The sequence below is a fragment of the Anneissia japonica genome, unplaced genomic scaffold (genome assembly GCF_011630105.1).
Source record: "Anneissia japonica isolate Jap-2015-1 unplaced genomic scaffold, ASM1163010v1 scaffold287745_len380231_cov175, whole genome shotgun sequence".
Lineage (NCBI taxonomy): Eukaryota > Metazoa > Echinodermata > Crinoidea > Comatulida > Comatulidae > Anneissia > Anneissia japonica.
The window spans coordinates 131,140-153,817 of NW_022744415.1; the positions used below are offsets into that span (position 1 = coordinate 131,140).

At 34.8% G+C, this 22,678-nt stretch overlaps 1 protein-coding gene across 1 annotated transcript in view; it reads right to left on the reverse strand.

Moving 5' to 3' along the window:
• Nucleotides 1–716: 716 nt before the first annotated feature.
• The window catches only part of LOC117119647 (vascular endothelial growth factor D-like), a 27,607-nt gene continuing 5,645 nt past the window's right edge, over nucleotides 717–22,678 (reverse strand). The window contains exons 3-6 of the mRNA XM_033264477.1: nucleotides 8,491–8,644; nucleotides 6,340–6,548; nucleotides 4,273–4,763; nucleotides 717–3,744 (exon numbers count right to left, since the gene is read on the reverse strand). Of these exons, the coding sequence (XP_033120368.1) occupies nucleotides 3,645–3,744; nucleotides 4,273–4,763; nucleotides 6,340–6,548; nucleotides 8,491–8,644 (954 nt within the window). The 3' untranslated portion in view covers nucleotides 717–3,644. The remainder of the gene's footprint in view (nucleotides 3,745–4,272; nucleotides 4,764–6,339; nucleotides 6,549–8,490; nucleotides 8,645–22,678) is intronic.

Consider the following 22,678-nt stretch of genomic DNA (forward strand, 5'->3'; position numbering starts at 1 on the left):
ACAGACTTTTCATAAATTGACCCCTATTATGACATCTAAAAGAAAATGCCATATCATTATTGATATTATAAAATGCGACAAAAACCGCAACCAACTGTCAAGTTATGGACTGATGTATTTGCCTTGGATTTAACCTCTATTAATAATACGAGTGAATCAGAAATAGAGGCAAAATCAATACAGTAAATAGAACACGACATTCCTGTGAATCTCTAATATCCAAACAAAATGACATTTAGGGGTGGGTGCACTTCACGGGTTGAAGTTCAAAGCAGGTCTTCCTGTAAAATTGTTGCCAGCCGAGGCTATTTGAGAGGAAAAAAAAACTCATTTTCATTATCATCATCAAGAATACCATCATCATCGCTTTATGTAAGGCAAGTCGTTTTGGTGTTCGTTTATATTATTACTGTATACCTTGATATTCGACATGAACACGAGAAGGTTTTATACTGTTCTCATAAAAATAAACTACAGTACATCCAAGCATTGTCCTTATATTAATTTTGACACGCACGCAAAGAGTACATTCACACTATTTAAAAAAAAAAATATTATTTCTGTGCTCGCTATTGGTTTGTTGCATTATGCGGCACTTATTTTGGCAGCAGCAACGTTAGCATATTCCTTTTATAGACGTTACCAGCAATAAACCAATTATTTTTGCCATCCACTTTTGAGTCATACACTTACAGTAGATGATACTAACAGAAAAATCACAACATTCACAATGTATTTCTTTATTGTTCTTGTATGCACCAAGGTGATATGCATAATTTATCGTGTACTTTACACATACATCATTTTCATCATTCACCAACCAACCCCCGCCCTCCACTATGGCTGGATATGAAGAATCTTAAATAAATACCATATTATAATGTACCATAAGAACATAGGCCCTAATCGTTGTTTTAGTCCTATATTCTCTCTGAAATGTACCTATTCTTTATATTTTTTTGACGTTAAAAAAATCGACATTTTCACAATTATCTTAATCAATTTTTTGTTGTGAATATGTAGAAAACTTTCTTTGACCTACTGTAATTCTTGAAAGAAAAAAAAACACAATTAAGTAATTAAAACGCATAGACCATCTACTCAATAATATCGAAATTGATTTTAAACATTATTCATGTATGCTTTATGAAGAAAAATCATTTCTCATCAAGGACAGACGAAGCAAACTCGTTAACTAAGTTTATACGTTGACCTGATCACATCCTTCTAGCGTCCTTGAATGTCTTCGTAAACTCATATTAAGACTGCGTTTTAATTTGCTTATAATTAACTATGTAATATCAAGAAGCATAAACATGTAGACTTCCTAAATCGGCCAGGCGGATTAGAATCCCAGGTGGTGTTAATGTTGGCAGATACCCTATGTTGGGAAAGGCCTACTCTGAAAATTTCAAAAGTTTCTTATAAAAACGTAATATTTGTAAAGGCCTACATATAGGCCTATATTCACAACCTATTTAAATAGGGTTATTGAAGTGGGACGCTATAAATAGCATCAAATATTTGCAAATGGCAATAATAAAAACAATTATAAATATAAAACTTGTAGTAATATTTCATTATAACAAAATAAAATGAAAAAATAATAAAAAATACCACTGTATAAATAATATCATTTTACTACTACTAGCAAATGTTATCAACAATGAATAACAATAACATTAGCAATCAATAATAATAGAAGGGATAACAACCAGGTAATACAACTCCCTGATAATAACAATAATATAATAGACTTTGAAAACGTAACACTGTTATTATTAAATGATAAATATTTAAATAATAACGATAATATTGTGACATCCTAAATACGAGTATCATAATTTTAAGTATATTGTTTAGGGAAGTAGGTATACTCGTGAACATTGACAAAATGACAAAGATGTCAATACAAAAAAATGTATTGTGCATACATCACATCATTCTGTTCATAAACGTAAATCTATTTCTACATATTTATCTAAGGTTTACTTTGATTTAATAATACATTCTGCAATAAACATTTTCTTTGGGTTATTATAAATATAATTTTTTCTCTTATCTTCGCATCTTTAATTGTGCTAAATAAGTTACTCATTAACATAATGTCTAATTCATATCTTTAGTGCCGTGCACAACGCCAGGTATGAGACATTACCTATATTATCTCCACATTGATGATTTAGGCCTACGACCTACTATATTCATACGGTATATACATATTTACTTAGGCCTACCGTTATCCTTATAGCGATAAATTACCCAATGCACAAACAGCTCTATTATTTTAAAAGATTTAATAAATAAAAAGCCCATAATATCTCAGATAAGTATTTATTATAACAAATTCACTTATCTTTCTTTTTAACTCCCCTGACTTATAAACCTAAAGTTGTAAAATTCCTAAATTAAAAAGTCAAACATGTGACAATATAAAATTAAATTAAATTTATAAACTTTTTGCGTATACTGATGATCTTACGTTCCTAAAGTTATAGATACAAGATGTAATAACTCATGTATTACACATATGTAAGCTAAATAATACGTGATACTGATATGGAGTCTAAGCATCAACTCCTTAAACTTTACTTCAAACTCTAGTAACGTTTACATCCATAACTGCTAGGTCTATTTTTACCAGTGCAACAAGCAACTTAAACTGCGCGTGTCCTTTCATATTTTGTTGATTACACTAGAGAACAAGTCATGCTGACGAGTATGCGGCTTTAATTAAAAACATGAACAATGCCGATCTGTACGACTAGTTTATCACCATCGTATCCGCCCATCCTTGGAAAAGGTAACATTAATGTTTAGGCAAATGTTTCTTCGCACATATCGCACCACAGTTTTACACTAAACATGGAAAAGTGCGACTGGCACAAAGAGATTACAGGCAAGCCAAATTGAATTGATAGGCCACACTTTATTTCAAATATCCTACAGAAATGCTTTGCTTGCTTATTTCCAAAATAGTTTATACAGCATTTTCTCGTCCTTGAATTCTAGCCTCAGCTCACGCATTGAGGCCTCGCCGGAAATATGTCATCCGCGCGGGCTCTTGGATCGGCAGTTCCCCCGAGACAAGAGCCCTAACTGTCTGTGTCTATAGATGCACATCTCAAATTTAAACGATTGAGTATTTTTTTGCGATATGTCCATAGTTACTCATACATTTTAAAAATAATCTAGTAAGTGTCATCAACATTAGCTCTTCTAAGAACCTTCCGATTGGATATCTTCGGCGGAACTGCAGATTTTATTCAGATTTATGTCCAACCTATTTGGAGAATTTTTTCCAGCAACTTCCATCGAACTAGTAATTACTGCCACGATCGGTAACACAGCGACGTCTGTTTGTACTCCACTTGCTTTTAATCACAATATGGTTCGTGACCTTAACCCTTTGGCGTTCCATATTGGATAAGAATCGAGGCAGTACGCGTGGCAACGCAGGCACACTTCGCAATCGGAGGCAATCGTAACATTTGTCGTTGTGCGTTCTTCAAGGTTTTATCCTCTCCATTTACAAAATATATTATTTTAAATTAGCTGTTGACTGTACATTAAATTTAATAAATATTGGTTGACTTTCCAAGACATCTCAAGTAGTAAGGTACATTACGTCACTATAGCTGGTCTCATAATAAATCTTCACATCTGCATACCCCTAGTGTTGAATTGAAAAAAGTTCCTTCTATGCACGTTGGCGTACCATACGTACGCGAACGACGAACATTCCTGCAAAAATTAAAGCATCCAAAGTAAATGTTGTGCATACATCCAGGTCCTTTTTCATTAATGCAAGAAGTACAGTGGCCCAAATATGTCACGGCAAATAAATACAACACCATTGCAAAAGTATATTGTTCAATAAACCAATTGACCATATCAATAAAAATCAAAGAAATTTAAAATCTTAAAAATCAATTACAATAGAAATCAATCGCATCCAAAATAATTTAAAATCAATCAAAATATTAAGCCAGTGAAACATCTACTCACTAACAAACTCACTAAGCTATATCAGTCAATCAAACCATCGATACATCAGTCAAAAGTCAAATCATTCAATCAATATATTAGTGAACAAATGTTTAGGGCCTATATTATATCAACGCCGCACAGTATATAAATACTGACCAACAATTACCAATAAAACTATAGGCCTAGTTAAATCAACTTTTCATTTGATTAAACATGGAGGCGATCTTGAGAAAAGTGAAACTGAGTTGTTATTGCACATAAATAATAACATTAAGTACTTACAAACAATGCTTTTCTTTTACTTCCTTTTTCCCTGTTTTAATTTTTTCACAGTTTCTATCGTCCACATAGCAGTCACACGTACAGGCCGTCCTATTCAAGTGAAACGGCTTCGGGCATCTGTTAAATTCGCACGTGGTCGTTGGAAGGGGTTTTGGCATGTCTTCACAAACACAGTTAGAAGGATCTATACTAGTTCCTGTGGGACATATGATTGAACATTCGCATCTGCCCGTTACTTTATCAAACGTCTTATCTTCCGGACAATCTTGTTCATATTCTTCTACGCCATTCTCCTCCTCCTCCTCCTCCACTTCTTCACACAAACCAGTAGTGTAGTCGTACTCCTGGTTTTCTCCACATTCTTCAGCTCTTGGAACTGATGACGAGTATTGGCCAGAAGAAAACGGTTGGATTTTCTGGCAAGTGCAGCGGGCATCTTCGAGAACCCTGTGTCTCCGAACCGTTAACTCTCCATTTTCTATGTGCAAATACTAAATACAAACAAAAATAAGAAAAAAACTTTATTCATATTATAATATAACTTTTACATAGTTAAGTGTCTATTTCAAACACAAAACTCCACAGCATCCTGTCACGGCTTTGATGACACGTTTTAAGATGATCAAAGTATGTGATAAAATTTAAATTATTATAATATATACAGGGGCGGATCCAGAGAGGTCAAAAGGGGGGGGGGGGCCGAAAGGGGGGCCGAGGGGGGGCGAAAGTTGGGCCGATCGAGACAACACTGTTCTAGAGGGTCCAGGGCATACCCCCTCGAATTTTTGTATTCTGGACGCCCAAAAAAACATTTGAGGCGTTCTGGGCTATTATTTTTTTTCTTTTTTTTTCTTTTTTTTACCTCCAAAAAGGGGGAACGGGGCCGCCCCCTAAATCTGCCCCTGATATAAAAATGTACTTTTAATGTTAAACACGTCAAGATCTTGCATGTTAAATTGTAACGCCTAAACCTAAACTAGTCACAAACAACAGGACAAAAACAAGACGGAACAATATTGAGTGGAACTTTTTGTTTAACTCTAAATTTGCAGTCATAGTAAATATACCTATACATGCTTAAGGTAAATCATTAATATTAAGATCAGAAAGAGGCCTATCGGTATACATATTTTATTTAATCAATTATTATAAGCAAAGGTTACCAGTGGCCTTTCGTCGCTGACTAAGGAAACGATTAACCAAAAAAACATTAGTAAGAAATTAATAGTAATCATTGGTTATATTATTGATACAATAACCAAGATCACGTCAGTTGTCCTATGTTGAGCAGGCTACCAACTCTGTTTATCAGGTTTACAGGATTAGGAGGCATTAGATTAGAAGGCTATACGGCACCAGAACTACGCGTGTTGTGGTTTGGAATAGAACTAAAGGTAGATTTAATCAGATTAGAAGAGGGTTTTCTATATGAGACTAAATCTGATATTTTGATCCGGGTCCCTTTATGATAATGTCATTTATATATTTGCAAAAGACGGGGATGTAAATCAACATCGCTTTCGTGTGTATAGGGTGAGGATTTTATCGAGAGGAGAAATATGGATACGCTCCATTATGGGGGATGTGTTTCTTGTTGGCGGGCTGTCTATTGTAGAACCTGTCCATTGTTAAAGTCTAAACAAACTCTCTTCTTTTTAATACTAGGCTAGCGGAGCGTGGCTGCCCGAGGTAACCTGTTCAGACTTCAATGACACTAATTGACACATGTCATTAACCATCCTCAATATTGGGTGCTAGATCCGCAGCTTCGAGGTCATTCACTTTACCATAATATACCGACACGTACAAATGCGGGTAATAGTAATAACATGGACACAGTTAACACAAATACGGTCCTTTCGGCCAAATTAATGTCGTGACTTTTTCATATTTTCTGTTATTGGAAATTTGTTTATGTTATCTCCGTGGGTGTAAACACTAATTACAAAATATTAGGAATATTCTTTTAAATTCTTGATCTATTTCAAAAACGCGCCTTCCTAGCCTGGAGGATGAAACCGAATATTCATCGTACCAGGAAGTTGTATAAACGAAAAACATACTTACTGTGAAGTTTTTTGTGCGGAATTCAGATGCTACGCACTCTTCATCAGGCGGACAGCACCCACTATCAGGACTACACTTATTCACTGCGATTCCAGCAGGGGACAGTACCACGTTCTTACTGATTCCTAATATGTCATACATATTAACCACTTTTGGCAATGGTTTTTTGCACATTGTGCTGCTTGCTTTTGTACTAAGTCCGTCTAGTTCTGGAGAGGACAAAAACAATTTATTTCCAGTTACATTATACATAGGCCTATTAAAATAGACGGAAACACAAAGGCCTACTTATTATAAGCTTTTATGTTTATGTCTTACAATCAATCATTTATGTATAGCAGTCCGTATTTATTATATATTTAATAATACATACTTATTATGTACAATGTAAATGCACATTGGGCACATTGATTAGTTTGTCTGACTTGCGGACTGATTAATTGTAGTTAATTCAAACTGGACATCTAACCATAAAATGAATTAACTGTGTCGCGATTATCCGCATTCCATACTCCAGTGCTGGTATTTAAAGAAATCAATAATTCTAATCTCCTTGTCTATAACTGAAGCCTTAGTAAAATAATGGAACTATATAATTAACTACATGGCTAAAAAAGGAAATTTTCAATGGAGGCTAGGCTGCAGACCCCCTATGTCGAGTGCGGTAAACCTGCGAGTCCCAGATGCACAGGTGATAATTCATGTTATTCACACTGCATATCGCTACTAAAAACGACAAACAAGCAACGGGTTTCAGTTTTTATACATTATTTACAATACGAGTTCATGGGGCCCGAGCCTTGGTGGACGTCTCCGGAAAAAATGGCCCCTGTAAAAATAGCCCCGGTAAAAATGGTCCCAAATGAGAGGTAGGTAAAAATGGCCCCAATAATAAAATTCTGTATTAAAACTGATTTTTTTCAATCATTATATGCATTTTTTTAAACTGAAATAATTTATTTTTTAAAAGGAATCTAACATCAAATAAATTGCCATTTATATTACATATTCAATGATAAAATATTCAAAGATAAAAAAAGGCATGAATAACACTTTTAATTTTTTCTCCATTTAAATGTTAAACAATAGCAACAACATAATCAATAAATCAACATAAATCATGCATTTATTGATACTAAAATAGTTTATTTGTGGCCAATTTCACGGAAGCGGAATCACAATTTTCCAGAAATATAATCCGGGTATTTTTTATTTTTAAGAAAAATCATCTACAATCATAATTAAAGTGTTTGGATGGGGTTCACAGTGTGTTTGGAGGTTTGTGGTGTATTTGCAAGTATTTTTCCACAAAAAAAAAATCAACATTTTAACCAAAAAATAGGTGCTTATGAATATTTAATTTTCTTATCGATATACCAAGTGAGCCAATCACAATTGAATTGTTTGGTTTTCTACAGTGTTTTCTTGGGAGGGTTGTGGGATTTAGCAATACCATTAATATAGTAACAATACCTAATAATAATAAAAAAAAAATACCTATACCTAACAGCCGCCCATACAAAAAAGATATATTAATTAATCAATCAGCAGGGTATTTTAGTTCTCAAATATGCATGGTTTATGTTGATTTATTAATTCAATTTTTGCTACAGTGTATTTTACAGCATTTAATTTTTTTTTTATATAATTGAGGGCCATTTTGTATTTAATGATTCAATTCTTGCTTATTGCAGTATTTAAATATTTGAGATTAAAAAAAAATTTCATTTCTATTACTGATTTTTTCATTGGGGCCACTTTTACCTACTTGTCATTTGGGGTCATTTTTACCGGGGCCATTTTTACCGGGGCCATTTTTACCTATGGAACGTCACGTGTGAAGCATTATAACATAATTTTGTGCTTCAAAAAATGTCTTCGAACAATACACCATGTTATACTGTTTTCATACAATATGCAGAGTATACTGTCTGTCCGATATCTATGCTAAAATACAAATATTATACCATACCATACCATAGAAATCTATGGCTAGGACAAAATAATTGGTAATTTAAAAAATGCCAACATAATCATTGGCTATGGTTGTTTATTTTGAATTGTTCCCGGGAAAAATCGAGAGTTACCGTACGGTTAGGAGGCCTACAAAATTAATGCGCATTGATTGTGTTTGTTTGTTAATTTCCTTACCTAACTCAGCTGCGATGTGAGATATTTTTGAATTATTATCTCTATTTCTGTTGTAGGCTTCGTGGAAAATTGCATACGCTTCTTCCTTGCTCACTTTAAATGCAAATTCTATCATTTCTCTTGGGTTTACTTGGTAACTCAATTCTCTTAACTTCTGAAAACAGAAATAGGCTAAAGTTATTAAATATTTGTGTGTTGATGTGTATGCTAAATTTGCGCGCCTTTTCGGCGTTTGAGTGAGGTGTCGGTGACGCGTCCGTAATTTAGTACGCGTTTAGTAGGATTAGTTTATGTCGGTAAGGGACAATTTTTATGAAGATTGTTTATGTTGTGTGATCATAATAGACTAATAAAATCGTGATAAAACTTTCAGTATACTTATGGTATCTTGTAAATTGAAATCAGATGACAATTAAACGCATATTTGTATCTGAATAATTTTTTGCTACTGATATCTTACAAAACGAAACCATTTGCTGAGCAGCAATTTCTGTAACTCTCTAATGGTTTTATATTCTGACCCAAAACACGTTTATATCATTTTTCATCGAATCCAGCATGACCTATAAGTGCAGTCTAGTTCAAAACCGTGACTCAGAAATGGTAACTGGTTGCATCAGTTTATAACTAAATTCAAATGGACACTAAAAGAAGCGTCAATGAAAATAAACATGACTTAACAATTTGCCTTTCGTCGGTAGAATATGTCGTGTATTCAACTCATGAGTTCGTCTTCAATCGATTTTATATTTATATGACTTACATCAATCATTGAACTATCACCCTGTAGACATAAAGTCGCCACTGTACCCCCTTATCGTAAAAATTGAAGGGATTCTCTAAAGACTTGATGTCTTGCCTAATTTCTTGGTGGGATTCATCCCTCTAGGTCTGGTTTAAATAAAACATCCTGAGCAATAAATTCTCTAATTAGCAGTGATGCGCATTGCGTAGTCCTGAATTTACCGTAAGAGTGACACATGTACGAGTAAACATGCAGGTACGCGTGACAAACGCACGCGCAACTATGACGTGTACGGATAGACAATATCACGCACAATAATTTAATATGTAACATAATTTATTAATAACTTTGAAACCTCGTAGTTCAAGAACCATAGTTTAAATAATCATCAAGAGCGGTAACGTATACAGTAATCAAACGCTGTTTGAGGTGTATAGAAGTTTTGAAATTATAACACGTACAAGGTATGATCCCATTTAATCTTAAAATAACAACTAAAAAACTGTTTTTGAGGAGTGTATCGTCCATTCGGATTCGGAATGTCAAACAATTTGGCAAGAGTTTATCGAAAAAACATGAATGACAGCTGTAATGCATTCCAAATGTGCTGGGCACGGTTAAGTTTTCCTTTCAAGTTGTTAACTTCGATAAGCCCAAAATTGCTACATAAATTTGTAAAAAAAAAGTATTCGTTGCCGCCAGATATTAAGGATGTAGACAATATAATAACCAATACACTATACAATAGATTAACTCTCAACGTTATCCGCGTTCGGTCTTCATGCTGCAGTGCTTTCCAAAGGTACAATGTGGCTTACAATGGATTTCTAATTTATTATCTCAGTGGGTCTGATTGTGGCGTATTACTGACGGTTCTACACGCGTATGCTTTGCGATGGATTATTCGCAGACAATAAACCGCAATTTTATCAATTCCAAGCGAATCATCCATAAATTTTGCTAATAAACACCTTTTATGTCTAATTTAGAGGGTTTACAAGTATTGCCTATTATCCAGCCGTTTAAATTCAAGATTCCGCCATTGTCCTTGGCAAGTTTACTCTTAATAGTAATCTCACTAATAGACAAGAGAAAAGGGTGTTATTTTTGGAAACCTAAATTCACCTATTGAATAATGCTCACAGTCGAATGAAAAAGATAAAAAATTGTGAATAGTAAAACCACAGCGTGTGACCTGGACGATCGGAAACAAGTTCAACAATTGATACAATTTAAAATACAGTACTTGTCTCTTGCATTATCAATTGGTTGAACTTTTTAAACAGTTTATTACCCACATGGTTGAACCACATATTCAATGGTAGTTAAACACTCTTTGAAGTTAATTGCGTTGCATCCATTGAAGTCCCCGCCCAGTGGCTTACATGTGATCAGTCAACACTGGTGCACCTTCCTGTTGCCCAAGGGATGATTTAAATCATATAATTATGACAAGGAACTTAGTATGACCTATGTAACACCTAGTTGTCTTCATTCTCAAAGTAGTCAATGAACATGTCTTGTCTAGCGAGACAGTGCCTACTCTATTTGACTGGTATGTAAATTGGCATTTTCACACTGCCTGTCAGTATTTATTTAAGATATGATAACTGAATTGGAAGACGGTCAGAGCCGACAACCGAGGTAACCTCTGATGTACCTTAAATAATAGGATTATTGCTCATCGAAGCGGAAAGCTGCCCAGCAAAAATGATATAGGTCTCTACGTCCATGCTACGTCATTAGTGGTACAGGCCTAATTGATTCATTAAGTGGGGGTCACATAATGCAGGACCCTGAAATTCGAGGAACTTTATTAACGACTCCCACACACTAATTTAAGCATTATATTAATGCCCAAGAAGACAACAGGTACAAGTTTCTAAGCTTAGACACAACCAGGAAGTTCTCTGAGACTATGGAACGCCGAAAGGACAACTTTCTAACAGTCGATTTTAAAGAAGAGTCGGTCAAACTTGTTCTTTTGGCGTTCCATGTAAGACCTCCCTTTGCCAAGCATTAATGGTGTTTTGATCATGGACATCCTATTAAGAACAGGGGTAAAGTGGATTAAAGATTTCGACTTATTTTCATATCATCGCCATTTAGCAGCATAGCCAGGGAGAAGGACGGTTCTTAGCCTGTATTACGGTTGTCAATATAATTGAGACTAATGATCATTTCACACTGCAACCCACAAGCGCTTCCACTTTCTGACCCTCACCACTCATTTCCATCTGTACTTTACCAATCTTGCCTACACAGCTGTATTTACTATTTTTTACATTTATGTAGGCCTAGGTCTTTGGATTTCCTTTAGGGCGATGCCCTAAAAACAAAACAAAAAACAAAATAAAAAAAATAAAAAAAAACTAAAATAAAAAAAAAACTTCCCTTACATTCGAACCCGTAATTATATTGGATTTCTTCCTAATTTGTTTTTAAATGTTTTTAATTATATAATATAATTAATTAATTAATTAATTATAATGACTTCTTGTTACAATTACATGAACCTGCGATAACATCGAATTCTAGCAGCTGCCTTTAACTCTTATCGTAAAATGAACTTGAGCTTTGCAGCCAGATGGATCTAAATTAAATAATGTTCAGGGAGACATGATGATACTGAAATTCTATAGGCTTAAATTATTATATTAAAGCCGCTAAAAGTCTGAAACGACCACCTATCGCTGTATATTTCGTTCGTTCATGTTAAAACAATCATTCGAGATTCCTTTAGCTATTGGCTATCAAGGAGCGGGTAATGGCTCATTAGCGTTTCCAAAGCGTTCCAGAAGTGGCTTTGTACACGCGAATGCTATGGTAGGTTGAGACTAAACGGTATGTAGCCAAAATCTCCATTTCATCTGTACACCCACAAAGGATAAATTACCACAGAATTCCTCTTGTATATGTGGCAAACGATACACTAAATAGAGAATTCGGGTTAGAACCACAGGAAAACGGTCAGATATTTCAATAGCCTACTATGCCGACAGGTTAAACCGCAGCAACAGGCCCATGATTTATAAGTCACGAAATATTTTCGCACTTATAACACACATACAATATTGACTAATTTAGCGCTATATTTATATGCCTACAGTTATTGAAATACATGTACACATTTTTTTTTTTAAATACGTTGGTCTAAAACGCACCCGCAAGATATTCAGGATTAACGTGTCCATCCGCATTCATGACATCTAGAGTTCGCTTGTAAAACGCTCACTGATTTACTTATATTTATAATTTATAGTAATAATAATAATAATAATAATAATAATAATAATAATAATAATAATTATTATTATTAGATCAATGCCCTTTCGTAAATCTATTTGGTGATTATCTATATATAGGCATATTATTTAATATACCAAGAAAATGTACTACAGTAGTTGCTTTAAATGTTCATTCCATGAAAATCAGCGATGTTGATCCTTCCCAAAAGCTTGCGATGAGGAGCATAATAACATTTATAACATTATTACATTTAAGCCAAGATATCTAGTTACTTGCAATATTATAGTTCGTGGAACCGTGGGTTTGTTATAGATAGAAGTTCTATCACCGCTATCGAGAAGCTATGTAAATAAGTGGTAATTTGAGAGGAAGTGACGTCACTTAAACTTTCAAGTCTAAACTAGGTTAGAGAGTCTAGTATGGTCCCTTACAGCCGTACGTAGTAGATATGCTACTGATGTTAGAACATGGAATGATAGCCTAATATTTTGCTGTTTTATTTGGATATCACAATGACACATTTAAACTAAAATATTTTTAGAAATACCATATTCTGTAATAAATTAAAACAAGTATTAACTAACACATTGCTTGTAAAAAGTACAGTACAACTAAGAAATTTTAGATCACACGCCCATGGGGATTCATAGAATCTGCAGTTCAGCAAGTGGTGGCGTCATTGGGGGCCTCGGAGAGCGCCTCTCCTACCCCTGTGGGGAGCCCAACACCTTCGGAAGCACAATATTAGTAAGTAATAATTTACAGATTGAAACTCTAAAATCTATTAATAACTATAATAAATCCCTAAATCTCCGGAGCTTCCGGGACACCCCGGACTCCTGTTCTATCATTTTTTTTTCCTTCTTTTCACGTTCTATAAACATTTATAGTAACATACAGTTAAGACATCAGGTCGTGTTCGTGCAAGTGATGCTTCAACTCCATCCCAAATCTACGTGATGTTTCTATAGATGACGACGAATGATGAGTATTAAATTGGAATTGAAGGGTGACACCAGTGTGCAACACGTTCTGTATCTGTCATTTAGATAATCATAATAATTGCTGATTTAATCAGTGATTGCGATCAATTGTGAGTAAGTGTTTACTTCCCGAAATGACCAAGTTAAAATTAGAACGTTTACAGTTTCGTGTTTAATCGCAGGACTAGTATATGATCATGGTCCTACGCGCAAGACCTTCCTTTCACCTAGGCCTAAAATACATGACCCGCGACCGCCGCAACACGGTTGTGGTATACCCTCCCGACTGTCGAATAATTCCTGTTACATTCCAGCCATATGACGCACCGCTTCTCAGATGTTTATGCGCCTACAGACCTTATGACGTCATAACGTATACGTCACGATATTATCTCTTTTTCTAGATAAAAACAAGAGGATGGAATTACTGTATCCAGAACCATGTATTACACCAGTATAAATGATCAAAAATCCTGAGTTTTTTTTTTAACTTCATCCATGGAAATTGGTTGATGAGCTGAATTCAAAACCAATATCATTTTATCCTTCCTGCTTATTCCACATTCATATTCAATCTAGCTGTACCATCCTTTCGTTTAGGAAGTTAGTCAGGAATTAATGAAACATTAACCAGAACGTTCAGGAAGATGTAACATTCGTACTGACAAGGAACGTGACCAATGCACACTGTAATGACCCTAACGTAGGCCTACAGATGATGATTTATCGTATCAGATTCGACGGTGACTGTCGCAGACATACTCATGGATATTGATATAGCCTACATTTTAATACAAAAATAACACCCCCTCCCCGCCAAAAAAAAAAATAAATAAAAAAAAAATTCAAACATTTAACTTTCCCGATTGCGTCAGCTACTGTACGCAATGCAACGATTGCAGTGTAAACACGACAGTGCAGCGATTTCATGGAAGCCAGGTTTTATAATGGTTTTCTTGCTGTCGGGTAACAGTCTCAACTCTGATAGTCATTATTGTGTCTTAAATTTCGACCTGTGCCTCATTAAAACAGTAATAGCCAGTTTTCTTTAAAGCAAGACTTTGATGGAAAACATGTTTTGAGTGTACAACTGGCATAACCACCATTTTCTCCCGTTTTTAAATATTAAAAAATCTGTATCTCATTAACTGTTCCCGAGATTTTCGTCAAACTCAATTCTTGTATCTTAGAAAAATAAGTTGTACAACACATCCAAAGATTGTTTTTCTCCAGAGCCTTGCTTTAAAACTACTAATTTTACTAGACTGACTACTGTAACATCAGCAGGGTTAAAGTTGGATAGGCTTACATTCCACAAAGGTAAGATTAGCGAGTTCCACTGATAATATAGATGAAAGAAAGGAGAGGCTACAATCAATACATCAATTATCAGGCTGTTTCACCCACTGCTGTGTAAAACACTCCGTCTTTTTCTTTCCACTACCACTCTTTCCCAGTTTGTTCCTATGTATGTGGTAATGCCAGCTCTCCACATTTTCTTTTGTCTTCCTTTTATTTTCCCGGTTCTTGGTTGCCAATTTGTCTCCTAGCCCATCTAATCTATTATCTTCTATTCATTTGAGGTGTCCCGACCATCTCCATTTAAATTCTTTAATCTTCTCCATAACGTCTTCAACTCCGGTTATTTTTTCTTATGTTGGTGTGTCTCGCCTTATTTTGTAGTGAGAGATGAAACATTTTCATTAGCGCCTAAATTCCCCCTATAATCCACAGGGATGTTTTGTTCAGGGAATCTATATATCATAATGTGTTACTTTCATCCTGCATCATAATCTATAAGTTTACTGTCAACGTCCGAATGGAAATTAAAATTCCCTCTGGTATAATTGCATTCGTGTGATATTTCCACCCATAATACTCTATATGAGAATGCTTAATATGTAATTGATTTAGAATAATGTATAAAAATACCAAGTCTTGACAATATTGTGAAATATTCTAAATAAATAAGTTTTATGCCATAAAATGCATGTTCTTTGTCCGTGGCAAAAAATTAAGAGGATGAGGTTCACAGACATTCATTGCTACAATTAATAATTATAATAAGGATGTTCGGCACTAATTGAGTAATTTTCAGTTGTTTTGCCCTGTGAATGTAAAGAAAGGGGGAATCCCCAAAGAGGTGCGAAAGGAATGGCTGGATACATGTTTTTTAACTTTCAAAACATAATTCTAGATGTATTTTTAATAAATTTATTTTGTATTTTCTGACCAATTATATTAAAATTTGGTATGAACCTTTAAACATGTTTGAATAAATTAAATGAAAATAAATTTTTGGATTTCAGAGTGGCTGTCAACTATTGAAAAAGATGCATTTCAATGTACAGACGGTTCCAAATTATTCCGTCACTAATGAAAATTCAGTTGAGCTGTGAGTTTTCATAAAATTGCTACATGCTATCGCCACCAGCTGACGGCAACGCTGATTGGTCAATCGAATCGAGGAGCCTGGCAGGTGTAAATGACACAGTGAACACACTGTCCAATAGCGACGGATAGTGATAGTGTAGTGATTTTATGAAACCTGGCTCAACACATTAAGAGAATTAATTAAATTTACCATGTGTATTATTTGATTGAAATGAGCGACGTGTTTAAGGATTAAATGACGTTAAAAAGTAGATTTTCTTCTCCTAGAACACGTCTATCCATCCACACGATCATCACCAAAAATCAGTCAAAACTAATCAAAAGATACCGTTACTAAGGAAACTCGGATAGAACTGGGATTTACCGAAAAACCACCCGGGGGAAAAGTGAGTGGAATATGGTCTAATGATAATTTAATTTGTTTCAATTTGGATTTGAAAAAAAAAGCAAGCTTTAATGATTCGTTGTTGATCTATTTTATGATGACTGACGTACTGCGACCTATGACTATACGGTACTTTGTGAGTTCGTGATCCATTGATCAACGGAAAGCATGAAAAAACCTACAAATTAATGTTCCAAATTACCGGCGAACGTAGCCATGAGGGACAGTTCGCGTGCAGCCTGAGTTCTCGTCGTATGCACCTCGTTAGTATCCAGGCCAACCGAACGATATTATGTGTTTTTTCTGACCTTATCGTTCTTAAATGACCTTATTTATAAAATAGATCCCTTTGGCAATATCTATTAACTTCAATTTCCATTCTTGGGTTGAGCGCAGATTTTAGAGTGCTACCATAACCATATAGTCTCCAGACTATGAGGGGTGGCGCTATACAGCAGCTTCCGCTACCACTGCTTTAAGGATAATTGAAAGCCCTTGAAATTGAATTAAGATAGTGAATAACTAATTTAAAAGGACCAAACAAGCTATTAAGTAACCATTAAAACAAGATCTAAAAAATGTTAATAATATTGCACTAAAAAAAAAAGATTCCATTATAATTAACCAAATCCGTAAATTCAATTGCTGAACTTTTCGGCCTAGTCTCGGTAACACCTATAGGCCTACGGTTATTAAAGATCTATCACATTTAACGTTATTCCTTACTCATCTAATTTTTACATGTCAAGGTTAGGCCTATGTTTTAAGTCAATCCGAAATAGATTAAAAAAAACCGATGGAAGTATGTCCAACCAAATGCGATGCTTAGTTTCTATTTCAGAACTTTTAGAATAATAATTCCCAACTGATTTCTAGATATCAGATCAGTTTACTAATTACTTAATAAAAAAGGAAGGAGGTATAGAGGATGATCTCAAAATGATTGGTAAACGCACAGTGGTTCGGTGTCTACATGTGTATACTCTGCGCATGCTTTGCAGGTCATAATGAACATGAAGTTTTGTTCGGCACTCGCGTTGCGATTTGACTGGTAGGTGATATAACGAGAATATAACGCTTTTAAAGCTGTTAAAACCGCTAATGTAGAAAACTACAGGTAATGTAGTAACAACCGTTAATGTAGCATACTCTACAGCTAATGTAGTATAACTCCCCGCTAATGTAGAAAACACCAACAGCTTATGTAGTAAAAAGAAAATCAACCCCAGCTTATGTAGAACACTAATCAGCTAAAGTAGGCCTAATAAAAAAAATAAATAAAAATTGCCTCACAGCTAATGTAACTACTTTAGCAGATATCAGATATAGGCCTAATAAGTATATTGCTTGATAGAATTGTCTTGCAAACCAATTCTCGTCAGATTGGTAAAACATCACGAAATTACACAGGTTAGCTTACTTGAACTTTCACACAGACACATTGCCGGATCAGACCCTCTTTTTGATGGGTATTGGGTACTTTAACCTAGATTAGTTGTGGACGTTTCACACGGTACAGAAGCGTTTATCAAACGTTGAAAATGAATCTTTTATTGTACACCCTATCATAGTCCCTGTATCTGTTTTTGGAGGATGATGATTATTGTCAACAAATTTCATATGCATATTGCTTTATAAGTTTATAATGTGCAACTATAGTTTCACAATAACTCAAACGGCGATGTAATAGTTACGGGAATACGGAAAGGCATAGTTTAAACACACCAGTTGTACCGAAAACAGCTCAGTTGTTCGGTTAACGATTTAAACTTTGGACAAACTTTATAAATAAAAGTTCACTGGTTGATAGACGAAACACGAACATAGTTTTATGTAGGATTTTATTGGAAGTCATTAAATAAAATGTAGACAGTCAATTTATTTGTGTGTGTAGAGTGATGTGGGTTCTAGAATGAATTATGACTTGTAGTTGGCGCGTTTTTAGGCCCACGCATTAAGTGTCACAAATATAATAGCACATCTCATTCAGGCATAACCATACTATTTGGATCGCGCTTTTTGTAGATTTTACCAAAATCGGTAACAAAAACAACAAACGATGATTCTCTTGTTAGTGCTATTATCTGCTAGGCCTATTTTGTGTGTTGTGTGTCCTCGGAAATGGTACGGAAGTCTAATAGGCAATCATACAGGTACCGACCTAATAGCTTATAATGATTTATAAATCGATACGACTGTGCATGTAAAATAAAGAAAAAAAAAATCTGGGACATAGCGGCGGCACTGGTCATTGCTATAGTCACAGATCCTAATTACATCCATAATCGGATCGGACCGACATCAATAGAACACCTGGACACAGAAACATTCCACACCAAGTTGATGATTTGTATTGATTTTAAACGCCTTATTGACGGATCTACTTACACAGACCAATCGGATTGAAAGTTAATCGGGTGGATTTTTTCAGCTACTGTGTACCGTGTCGACAGCAACTGCAACAAAAATACTGCGGTGTGACCGCTGTGGTGACCGAACGTGATTTAAAAGCGAATAAATATTTCACAAATGCAATAAACCAGGTTTTCTTTTCTTTTTTTACACAATAGGCCTAGTTTTAATGCCTACAGGCAAACGTACGTTAAACGTGACTGAACATAAATGGTAGGCCTAATGTTAAACATTATTGGTTACCATAGGCCTAACTATGACGCCTATAGACATAACTATCCAATTATAATATGTCCCCCATTTATAAGGGGCAAACATACCTTTCGCCAATCCTGGATACGAGAATGGTGTCCATACAATTTAGGCAATCTAGATTAAAACATTCTCCAATGGTGATGATGGTGACTTAATGATGGTAATATCATAATGCTGATAACGGAGATTGGTGTGATGGTGATGCTAATGGTGGTGATAGTAGTAATGGTTGGTGACAACGACGATGACGAAAACAACGAAAAAACATTAAATCATTCATGATTGAGGTCTATAATAATTTTAGACAAAATCGAATTTATATTTCATTATTTTATTTATTTAATATTATATTAACATTAAATGCAAGCGTGTTTTGGCGTTTTTCCACGGTCGGGGTACTCTCTTCTATTGATTGCGGCCTAAAACGACAGCATTTCCTCGTCTTAAGCCCCACAAGACGACTGGGAATCGAGCTTGATTTCCAACGTATCCATCCTGTTATTGATGAATAACATAACTGCTGGATATTAGATAAATCCAAAAAAGAAACGAAACTAAAAATAATTTGCAATAAACATCAATTGATTATAAATCCCAAAAGCCTGCGATTAACTATTGCACCTGGAAATGAACATTCCTTTTGCGGAGGGATTTTAATCAGTAATACTGTAATATGTAATAATTGCAGATATTCCGGTAGTTTTGACGCTGAATAAAAATAGTGCGTAGTTAGGTCGCATAGCAAGGTGGATGACAGTGACAATCTGCGGCTCTCTGGCTGATGTTTTCAATAAATCCTAGAAGATCTTATACAAATCTGGATAACCCGAAACATAGCACGTACATGACACGCTATTTACAAAGTTTCGAACTCAGCCAACAACTAGAGACGCACTCGTGTTCGTCTCAACAATAATAACGAGTGAATCAACAAAACGGGAAAATCAAATTAAAGTGATAACAGTCACTATCTAGAATGTTTAAAACCCGAAGCAAAATCTGGATTTATTATTCATTGTGAATAATTTGATGTAGGTATGCACTTAAAAGACGATTTATTGTATGCGTTCACAATTCAATATTTTCGCAAAACAGTAGCCTACTCTTTTCCAGTACTCCTTGCCACCCCTCTGAAAGTGTACTTAAAAATGTTGATTTTGTAAAATTATTCTCCATTTTTTTGTGAAATCAACTAAAGCACTCTACTTGGTTACCTAAAAATGTATACACATGCATGATTGCATTAAAATTGGTCATCAAAATCTATTTTTGTAAACATTGCATGTTATTTATAATTGAAAATGATCCTGAAGTTGCGACACTGCTGATTTGGTAGAATCAACAATTTCATACATATGTTTACAAAGTTGTGTAGCCCACCCCCCACCCCCTAGCGTACTGTTTGTAGTCCTACACTTATGAACATAATTGTGAACGACCCCTAAAATAGTCACATTTTAACATCAATTTTAACAACATAAAATTATCACATTGAACGTAGGAATTTACATTAAAAAGGATAAAAAATTAGGAAAAATTTCAGTATACTGTACCTTTCTTTTATGCAGTATAAAAATTAGGGTGAACTTTTTATTTAAGTCACTGATTTTTATGCTCAGGTTGATAATTTTCATGTTACAAATTTACTGAAGTCATTAAATTAATTTCTATAATGTTTCTGTCATGTTTTCTGCGGAAAATACGTCTTTAGTCAAGAGATGATTACGGATTCCAATGACGCACTATGTTAGCTTTACAACCTATTAGCTATTTTGCAGAGCAAATAGTCCGAGTCGGTATTATTTTAAGAAATAATTGGCCGCGAGACATATATTTCAAAGGCTCGTCCACTTATAATTCAATTTATTTAGTACATTTCTATAGAGATAGACCCACATCTCGTGTTGGTAAGGTTTATAATGGCGGGACATAATATGATGTCGAGAGGTAAATACTTGCGTCAGGTGCAATCACATACACAGGCTAAACGGTCAGATCATCACTATGGTGCTGTGTAGGGGGTTGCCTCAATGATAATTTTTTAAAAGGGAAGACAGTTTAAACAAGTTGGATCAAACGCATTGCTCATCGCGATTGATTAACTCACATCCGGGAAATTTCGAGTTTAGACTTGAATGTGTCGCAGATCGCTCAGCTGGAGTTATGGTCACTGAGCGGTTAAGTATTTTACGTCTCGATTCATCAATGATATTTTGAAGTGCTAGGTGTGTCTTACATTCCGTCATGATGTTACACTTTTAATTTAATTTAATTCATTCATGACTTGTCACTCATAATTTTATTTTTTATATTTAAATGTGTTTACAGTAGTTTTCATTAGATTTCGAGCTGTGATACAGAAGATCTAGTGATGACATAAATCAATACCGTACAAAAGCCTTTCTTAAAACGACTTAAAGTAGACTTAGTTTTTTCGGGGGTGGGGGGTGTAAATCAGACTAGTTTAAATTAATATTGTTAAAGTGTTTATTTAGTTCACTATTGTTTTTTTTTTCTAACGGGCATTGATTTGATTTTCTTTATTGTACTGTATTGCTTTTTGTTCATTGCTATTTGTTGTCGCTTACCGAAATAAATAAATAAAATGAATATGCTCGTTGCCTACGCTATATTTTGTTTTTAGTATAGTTTTCACGTTTTGGTTTCTTTCACTGCATAAATCAACAGCTCTATTTTAGACTTTTATTCTAGCACACGACAGTCAATGACAATATCCATTAATACTATTACAATTTTTCTTAGCCATGACTCAATCGATACACGGTACCGTATACGTAACATCACTGATCAACGCAACTTGCGACTCGCTTCTTGCTGCTACCTTGCCGATAAAAACAATCTATGATAAAGAATGAAGGCAAACGGAACTTCCAGGTTCCTGTGCTAAGCTGCAACACTTACATTTAGCCAATGACAGGGCCTGCTTGACATTCTTATATGCATAATTTGATGGGGGTTAAAAGAACATTTCCGAAGAATGAAAATGGCACCCGAACTCATGTTTATTCTTTTTCCTTTCTTGTTTCCTTCAGTTAACTTGGACAATTTTGTCAAGATTTAAATTCTTGTTGATCAGGTTAAGGGATTTGTACAGATTTGTATGCAGCGCCGTTCATGCAACAATTTTTTGAACCAGTTATTGTAGCGCATTCTTATTGATAACATTTCCGGAAATGTAATGTAATGAAGATGATAAATGGTATTTAATAGATATAATGGCTTAGACCGTGGACCAACAGTATTGTTAACGTCTTTCTTTAAACATAAGCCTATTAAAGTTTATACTCCAAAACCACGTGTTTTCATTCTCATGACAGTCTTATACTTAAAAGTTTTTTCTTATTCAAATTTGAATACAATTACCGGGAATACCGTTACAGTTGTCATTACCCATCATTTTTTTGACAATGGTGTAGCTAACTACACCATGTAATCTGCTTCTCCCCTGTGCAAGGCCGCCTAATACGAATCACCCTACTGAAGCTATGAATAAAAAAAGTTGATAGGATAGCATTCATTAAAAGTTTTAACCAAATCTAACATTCTGTTCTATATATTGTATGAGTAAACAGCATAGGCCTTTCGCAAATGTGTGTTCCCTGATAATGTCTAAACTTAGTAAAACTTCGATACGTCCCATATGAATGCACAGTATTAGATAGAAAGCATCACTGAACGATAGATTGAGGGGAAAAAAACATGACAATTATAATGGCACACATCCTGACACACGCATGCATGCAT